Below are 9409 nucleotides of genomic sequence, written 5' to 3' on the forward strand. Positions count from 1 at the left end.
TTTTATGTAAAATACATATATAATTATTTCACTATTTACATTTACATTTCATGATCCTGCATTGCAGTGATTCATGAATTACTTAAAACTGTCAAACTGACCCATCAAAGTCAGTGGGCGGGGCTAACGCGAATCTAGTCTGATCCATTGCTTTGGTCTGAAGTAGAGTAGGCCAACCTGGATAGAGACAATGGAGGATCTCCGTGAACTTTCCAGGGAGTTGGTTAGAGACATTTTAAACTTAGCAGAGGATGTAGAAGCAGGACCTGCTGACCCAGAGCATGTAGCTAGTAAAGCAGAGGAACTTATTGAAGTTGTTGGAGTCATTTCCGCACTTTCCGACGAAGATATCGACCACAGAGTGATTGCAAATCTAGAAGAAGTTGTCCACCGCTTCTCTGGTACCAGGGCACTTCAGGCCCAACACACACAGGGACCGGGGCGTTTGGCGTTTGACATACCGAGTGCAGTTCTGGAGCATCAACTTCTTTGTGGAGTTCCCGCAGTTCAAATTGCAGCGATGTTCGGTGTGTCAAAGAGGACCATCAGGAGGCGCATGCAACAATACAGTTTAAGGTATTTACACTAAATTCATGAGTTTTCTGTTTATGAATTGCTGCTCTCATACACTCGGAAAGAATATGACGTTTAAGGTAACATTACTTGATGTTGTGTTTTTCTTGTTTGTACAGAAAGACAGATCTCTATTCAGCTGTGAATGATGAGGAGTTAGACCGTATTGTAAGTGAAATTCACAGAAGTCATCCAAACACCGGCTACAAGCTAATGCGTGGTCACCTGAATGCAAGAGGTGTGCATGTTCCAAGTGAGTAGATAATAATATGGGCATTATTTAAATGTATTTTTAATTTGGAGCTCTGCCCCTTTGAAAGGTGAAGGAAGCCCGCTTATGGAAAGACATCGCCTCTGAGATGTAGAATGTGTAGAAGAAATGTGAAGAGAAACACACATTTCAGGACGGCTGACTTGTATCATCAGGATAGACATGTCCTGTGATTTTTAGCCTCCTGTTTAATAGAGGTGGAACAATATCTGACAGTAATATTCTCAGCTGTCCGGATGTGCCCCTGCTGTAAAGGGTATAATATAATCATAGAAAAGCAAAATATCATAGGAGGCAAAAAATCTCAGGTCATCTCTGTTCGAGCATGTGGTATCTATCTATCTATCTATCTATCTATCTATCTATCTATCTATCTATCTATCTATCTATCTATCTATCTATCTATCTATCTATCTATCTATCTATCTATCTATCTATCTATCTATCTATCTATCTATCTATCTATCTATCTATCTATCTATCTATCTATATATGTGTGTATATATATATGTATATGTGTATATATATGTATATGTGTATATATATGTATATATATGTGTGTATGTATATATATATATATAAATATATATATAAATATATGTATGTATGTATATATATGTATGTATATGTATGTATATATATATAAATATATATATGTATATGTATGTATGTATGTGTGTATATATATATATATATGTGTATATATATGTATATGTGTATATATATGTATATATATGTGTGTATGTATATATATATATATAAATATATATATAAATATATGTATGTATGTATATATATGTATGTATATGTATGTATATATATATAAATATATATATGTATATGTATGTATGTATGTGTGTATATATATATATATATGTATATGTATATATAATTTTTATATATGTGTATATATATGTGTATGTATATATATATATATATATACATACATATATATACATATATATATATGTATATGTACAATATCTGACAGTAAAGTACATTTTTGAAGCTGTGGTGGTTCTGTAATAGTTGACTGTTTTACACACATTATTTATTTTATTATGACACCACTATATCCTCAAAATAAGTAGCCAGTGAGTGTGTGGTTATTCATTTTAAATTCCTCCCCTCAGTCTCAAGACTGCAAGAGTCTTTACGCAGAGTCAATGCAGAGGGAGTCTACATGAGACGTCTGAGGCTGCGTGTATTAAGGCGACGGCAGTATTTTGTTCCTGGCCCAAACTCTTTGTGGCATATAGATGGCCACCATAAGCTTATCAGGTCAGTGATATTAGCAGATAAACAATGCATCTTTCTATATGTTTCATTACAATTGTTATATTTTTTCATGTGTTTGCAACAGGTGGAGATTTGTTGTCCACGGTGGGGTGGATGGATTCAGTCGTTTAGTGGTCTACCTGACTGTGGCCGGCAATAATAGAGCTCATACGGTCTTACAGAGCTTTATCGCCGCTGTTGAGCAGTATGGGCTGCCATCAAGGGTACGGTCTGACAAAGGGGGGGAGAATGCAGATGTAGCAGAATTCATGATCAGAAGCAGAGGTACCGACAGGAATTCACACATCACAGGCAGAAGTGTCCACAATCAGCGGTAAAGAAATATGTTTGGCAACTAGGCTCACACAACTAACATACTAGTTGAATGTACTTTAGCATATGTCATAAATTAACAATTTCTCAATTTTATCCTAAACACAGAATAGAGAGGATGTGGAGAGATGTTTATGAACATGCCCTGGACCTCTTCTATCAGATCTTTACTTCATTGGAAGATCAGGAGACACTGAATCCAGACAATGAAGTCCATCTTTTCGCTCTGCACCGGATTTTCCTTCCACTGGTTCAGCAAAGCCTCGACTCTTTTCGAGATGCTTGGAACTTCCACGGTCTTAGAACTGAAAGGAATCAGTCACCACAGCAACTCTGGAGAAGTTACAGAGAGCAAGGCCCTGAGGAGGATCCTACTGAGGTTAACAATGAACTTTAAACACTTTCTTAAAATTGTTTCCCCAAAGGAATTATGGGAGAAAAAAATGGTGCTAAATGTGATACTTTAAATGAAACATTTACTATAGATTATTGTCTCTTTAAAATCTCCCGAGCTTTTAAAGATCAACCTGTGAGCTGTAGTTTCTACAGTGCATACTATGCAAAGCTGTATTATTTTAAAAAACTGAATAAGTAACATTTCATTTCTCACTGCCTTGGTGACCAAAAATAACAATCTTGTGTAAGGACATGTCAAACTAGTTTTAAGTACAAGACTGATTATGCTTGTCATCCATTCAGGTTCCTGAAGAATATGGGATCGATTGGAACGGACCTCACTGCCTTCATCGAGGCACTGTGTCAGTCCCCGAGGTTCAGCTGGCCCGTGAGCTCTCAGATGAAGAGGTTGCAATTTTGCCAGCTCCAGGAGTTTCTGTTACTGATGCACTTAGACTATATGTAGAGACTGTGGAAGTGTTATCAAGAATCTTAGACTGATGTCCAACCCATGTTTTTATTTGTTGTGTTAGAACAAGCAAGGAAAAACTGAAAGTTTACTTTCCTTTTAAAAGAAAGGAAAAAAAGCTGTTTCTTTGAAGCTTCCTGTCTCATTATGGTCCACAGAATGACTAACATGAATGCTGTACTGTTAGCACTGAAGGTGCAGAACAGTTTGATTTTAGTAAATGGAAGAAAAAAAAGTCAACTACTGCACAGTGTGTTAATGTTTTCAAAGACACTGAACTTGTGTCAATTCATCTGAACTGTGTATGCATTGACATTAGGGCTGGGCAATATGGAGAAAATCAAATATCACATTTTTGACCTAACACCTTGATGTCGATATTGCAACGATATTGTAAGGTTGACAATTGGTGCATTCACAAAATATCTTCCACATTTAGATTTCGGATAAATAACTATCATATTGTGGATATAATGACTAAGTGGTTAGTTGTCTGTAACTGTATTATCTTATCTAATTATATCCTACAGGTGTTATCTTTCTATTAACTTTTCAGTTACACACAATCTTATAGCAACACTATTGTGATGACACAAACCACTGTCTGTTTCTTTGCGATCCAACTCCTCGTTGACAATCACTGCCGGTACTACTGCACTCTCAGCTGATGTTTCAGGCCTCACTGGAACACTGTCACTGACTAGGGCTGTCTCACTATCATTTTCTTCACTTTGGCCTCCCTCTTGTTCTCTTTCTGATTCCTGCATGGGTGTCCTTGAAGTTAACACAATTGAAATGATGGTCATACTCGCTTATTTGTGTGCACAACAATAAGAGAGACATATTCCCAAAGAAAATAAATTATGCTACCCTTGCATTGCTTTAAGAAGTACATACCCATTGCAGCTCAATCTGTGCAGCTTCATCTCTGAAAAGGGAACTTCCTTCTGACAAGTGATGCAGGGGATGACTGGACCAGAGGCAGGACGTGAGCTCTCCTAACAACAACAACAAATGGCTTTTAATTAATGATTAAAAGTCACCAGTAATCTTTGTTTTGATTATGTATTAAACTAAGTCTCTGTAAATGTATGTACACAATCTAAGGGTAGATCCTGTTGAAGTGGACGTATGTAGATTGTAGCCTGTCCAATCATCGTCGATGGATCTTTCAGATAGGCAAGGGTGTATCCAGTGCTGGGACACTGAAGCAACGCAAGATTTCGACTGCGAGTAGATCCTACAAGTTTTAGAAATTCAAAGCCTCCCCCTTGTTGGAGCTTCGGAAACACTTCCATCAGTTTATTTGTTATAACCATGGGATCGTGGTCATTCCCTGGAGAAAAAAACAAAACAAAATCATAACTCACCTCACCTTAAATTAAGCAAATAAGCCTGTGATAACTATTATTGACACTATGAACACCAATTAAGTTTGAGTCACTATAAAAAGAAATGCAAATAATTTCAACAAGCCACAGACAGTACAAACTTTTTTTACTTTTGGTAAATGCCTAGTTTCGCACTGACCTGAAAATGTTACTTTTTGCTCTCCAAGTCCTGAAGTAAGAAGTTCAGCTTTAAACAGTACGCTTGGAATTTTATCCGCATTGTGGTCAGCCAAACAACAGACAGTGTGTGTGTAGCTTCTTCGGCTAACTTGGACTTGTGCTGGTCGTCTCGTCATATTCCTTCTGGCTCCAATGTTATATGGCGCAAAGAGCCTTGCTACCTCCGCTGCAACACAGAAAAACGTAACAGCTCAATGGTCACCAGTCAGCTAAAACAGCCTCTACTTCTATCTTGGGATGCTCAAGCCAGCTAACACCATTTAGCCGATTAGCGAACTAGCTAGGTTTATGCTTCCCCCCCCATTAACAATAAACGTGTCACGCACGAAGCATCATAATACCGCATGCAAATACATGTTCGAGTCGATCTAATTTAACCTACACGTGTGTCCCGAATCATTAAATAGTAGCACACCTGGCTAACATGAAATTACTTAGCTTACCTTGGACAGGTGTACGTGATTGAGCGGCCGGTATCTGCTGTGACTGAGCTGCCGGAGTCACCGGTGCCGCGGGAGCCGTTGGACTTCTGCTCAGAGCTTCCTCAATCAAATTCGCTGCTTCTCTCAGCAGCTCCGGGCAACTTTTAGACATTTTGTCCTGCACCTCACACAGCGTCTCAACATTGGGGCTAGCAGGACCGAGTCTTCTCTTGATTTTTAGCCGTTGCAATGAAAGTTCTGTTTAACCGTGTAACTAAACCAACGTAGAGGTGAATAGCGCCACCCAGTGTATTGGAATGTGTTCAGTAGCTCTGCATCAATCCATTATCCGGAATTGATTTGTCTTGGCTTGATGCAGAGGGTAACCAATCAGGCGTTAGGTTCCGCCTACCAACTTTTGATGGGTCAGTTTGACAGTTTTAAGTAATTCAGGAAGCACTCCAACGCAGGACCATGAAATGTAAATGTAAATAGTGAAATTATTATATATGTATTTTACATAAAATGAATCGGTATTTGAATTAATTAATGACACATTTAATAACACATTTATGTATTTAATTCTAATTTTAATTAATTAATGACACATTTAAGTAATTATTTAATGGTGTATTTATTTATTTAATTGTGGCACTTTTAGTCCTCCATAGGACCGCGGTACTGCAGGCATTGTTTCCAGAAAACAGGATCCCCATTATAGAGAATGGGGAAATGGCGATCTTCGTGGTCAATATTCATGGCTATATAAAAAATCATCGAACACCATGGAACCAATAATTGCTTTTATTTCACCAGATGTATGTCCTTGAACCGATTACTTTAAAATCACTCACAGACAAAGTTAAAAGGATAATTTACCTGCTAATGGCAGCCTGCAGTACCTCGTCGGCCTTCAACTTGAGAAACTCAATGAGAGGGTGCAACACTGAGCTAGCCTGCAACGTCACTTCCTAGAGTTGCTCAAATTGTGTATCTAATGTTTCCAAAAACTCCATGTAGCAAAATGGTGACACTTCCTGATCTTCTTGCGCCACTGAGCATTCTCATAGGAAACAATGAAATGACGTCATCGGTGGCTTCGTCTAAAATTATTTACAGTCTATGATTACATCAGAGTAAACTTAAAATTATAATTGGGCTTCTAGACAATGCTGTAATGCAGCATCACATCACTGCTGAGACGTTAGGCCCTGAGCCACTGGCTGTGACAGAAAACCAGAACCATTAGGAATGTAGGTCAGAGGACAGGAAGGGGTTAAATGCACCCTATTGGCAGAATTGACCAGACATAAAAGGCTTTTAGATGCATCTGTCTCTTCTTTTCATTGCTAAAGCACAGCTGAGTGGTTCCTCTGTGGTTCCTCTGTCCTTGTTGGCACTTGTAGTCTTTTTGGTCTATACAAATCCCTGCAGCTATATTTATAGATCTGTATGCCTAGAACTGCAAATCATCCCCAAACAGGACAGACTATAGGCTACACATACCTGGTATACCTGTATATGTATAGACTCCTTGCATAGGCCTGTCTGTGCTAAATTACTTTCCACACACATAAAACAGAGAAAATATCTTAAGCACAATAATAAATTAGGTAATTGAATCAATGTTCATTCACAGCACAGGGTCGGTAGCCCCGGGTGCCGCCAGATAGCATATGATAGGAAAATGTGTAGAATTGCAGGAAATGTGTTTTAAAAATGCTAAATATTTATCTCAGCCTCATGGCAAATTGTGAACAAAAGCATGAGATGAGCTATAAAACAGCAACAAAGTATCTCTGCCTCATGACAAAAATTTGTAGAATAGCATTATAAAAATGCACAGTTTTCTCTCTGCACCATGGCGCAATGTGTGATTCGCCCCTTCAAAATCCCCCCCCAAGGTCTGCTAAATGATGTAAATGTAAGGTCAGAAAAAATATGTATTCACTAACTGTAAGTCGCTCTGGATAAGAGCGTCTGCTAAATGACTAAACATGTAATGTAAATGTCAGTGCCCCAGGCCCCAAATGCAGAAGTCCGGTCCGGTTTCCAGGAAGGCCTACATCAATGTCATCTGATTTAGAAAAGTCCGCTGAAGAATGACAGCCTCTAATTGCATGCTCAGCATACAGTGGTAAGATAAATCAATAAGTGCATGGTAGTTTGCCAAAACACGACCCGGTTAACCTGTAATGAAAGTAACAGAACGGGGCGGGGTCAGTTGCGGGAACCACACGTTTCCATTTGCGGATGCTTTCCAAAGTCAAGCGATGGGCAGAGAGGGTTCCGGGTTCCTATAGCTCAGTGGGTTCACATGGGCATGTTAAGTACAAAAACATTTTTTTTTGGGAACGGTGCAGATAGAAATGCATGAATATAACTGACATGATTCCTTAGAATCAGAGGCATGTTTCTTCTACATAATACATTTGTATCTGAACATTGGCCAACGTTATGTCAGTGTCCGTCCTTTTGCTGAACGCGGCCCTGGTACCAAGCGTCCCTCGTACACAAATTGTCCCTACCTATGTGAAGCTAGCCACAATAACGATTAGCCACAATAGTGGAATTTGCAGTTCGCTTTCAAAATAAAAATCCCTAATTGAAAGTGATGCAAACGGATACAAATAGTGGAATCATGCCATATTTGGACTAAATAATGCAAAACACGGTTGGAATATTTTTTTTACATAATTTATGATTAAATACAATATAAAAACGGTTAAAATCAGACTGACTAATTGCATTGGGGGCATACTTATATGCACTGTACAGCCTTATTTATGGACAGTGCACCCATGTAATGGGGTATCAGTGACACCCACAGAACAATATTTGTATATATTTGTGTAAACTCTTGTGAATTGTGTTTCAGAGAACTACAGGCAGAGCTAACATGCTAATATTTGTGTAAACTTATCATAGTTGTGTTCTTGTGGGTGTCACTGAGAAGGTGATTTCCCACAGTCAAAGTCCTGCAATAAGTGCTAAGACGCTAATATTTGTGTAAACTCTTGAGCATTGTTTTCTGCAATTCAGGGCGTTCCTGCATGTAGGCATTCCTGCATCTGCATCGAGCATCCCATTGGTTCCTGCATGAACGCCCCACCCTGGAGCACGCCATGTTCATGCTTGTGTGACACTTTTGATATTCTGGATTTCCCCTGATTGTCTATGCGATTAAAATGTGGATCAAAAGGGAAATAAAAGTATTATCTGAGTTTTTCGGAGGCGAAGGACCGGTGACCTAGCTAGGACACGGTGTCCTTCGTTAATGCCTGCCGAACACCTGCCCTCACCGTCCTTAACAGAACTGCGGGAAAGCAGTGCCCGACAGGCAGGGGCGAAGAACATTGTCTACCGGTGTCCTAGCTAGTTAGCTACCTATCCCGCCTGCTGTGTACCGGAGTCCAGTGTCCTTCCTTCCCACCTGCCCTTACCGTCGTTAACAGAACTGTGGGAAAGCTGTGCCCGTCTGTCTACCGGTGTACTAACTAGCTAACAACCGTTGTCACCACCGCCTCTTCTTCTTCTTCTTCTTCTGTGGGGTTTATCGGCGGTTGGCATCCAACGTTATGGTGCATTACCGCCACCCACTGTACTGGAGCCAGGGTGTGAATTACGGCAAGCTCCCCTGAATGAGACATTAGCTCCCCTAAACGCAACAAAAGTCAAACTTTGGGGGGTCTCATACTAATTTAACCATTCTCCTATTTGTTTAAAATACAGTGGCAAATATATTTTACAGTGGTAAAAATGAAAATAAAAGCTTACAAATTAAACTAATATCCCCACCTCTATGTCATGGTTTAAACCGTGTATTTCTACATGGCTGCACAAATCGTCTCCCTGTCCACGAATTGTATTGTAGAATTCTATAGCTGGCTGGATAGCGGTGCTGTCTATTCAGTAGTGCTGGATTTTGGCCTCAGCTAAGCTCCTTTACATGTATTTATTTTGTATTTTATTTCACCTTGATTTAACCAGGTAAGCCAGTTGAGAACAAGTTCTCATTTACAATTGCGACCTGGCCAAGTTAAAGCAAAGCAGTGCGATAAATAAAACAAAGCACAGAGTTACATATGGGATAAAC

At 39.3% G+C, this 9409-nt stretch overlaps 1 protein-coding gene across 1 annotated transcript; it reads left to right on the forward strand.

The window, feature by feature from the left end:
• The first annotated feature begins 422 nt into the window (after nucleotides 1-422).
• On the forward strand, nucleotides 423-3544 carry LOC311118993 (uncharacterized protein). The gene is made up of 6 exons (XM_084193742.1): nucleotides 423-576; nucleotides 693-826; nucleotides 1978-2125; nucleotides 2208-2456; nucleotides 2564-2834; nucleotides 3155-3544. The coding sequence occupies exons 1-6, from the start codon at nucleotides 521-523 to the stop codon at nucleotides 3350-3352; spliced, it is 1056 nt and encodes a 351-aa protein (XP_084049868.1). The 5' UTR covers nucleotides 423-520; the 3' UTR covers nucleotides 3353-3544.
• Nucleotides 3545-9409: the final 5865 nt, after the last annotated feature.

The sequence above is a fragment of the Coregonus lavaretus genome, assembly GCF_964263955.1.
Source record: "Coregonus lavaretus genome assembly, contig: HAP1_SCAFFOLD_441, whole genome shotgun sequence".
NCBI lineage: Eukaryota > Metazoa > Chordata > Actinopteri > Salmoniformes > Salmonidae > Coregonus > Coregonus lavaretus.

Bases quoted from the DNA above. Each gene is read 5' to 3' on its own strand.
- LOC311118993 (XM_084193742.1), top strand. From the start codon at position 521: ATGTTCGGTGTGTCAAAGAGGACCATCAGGAGGCGCATGCAACAATAC. The intron at 2,126-2,207 runs GTCAGTGATATT...TGTTTGCAACAG, and splicing joins GGCCACCATAAGCTTATCAG to GTGGAGATTTGTTGTCCACG. The intron at 2,457-2,563 runs GTAAAGAAATAT...TCCTAAACACAG, and splicing joins AGAAGTGTCCACAATCAGCG to AATAGAGAGGATGTGGAGAG.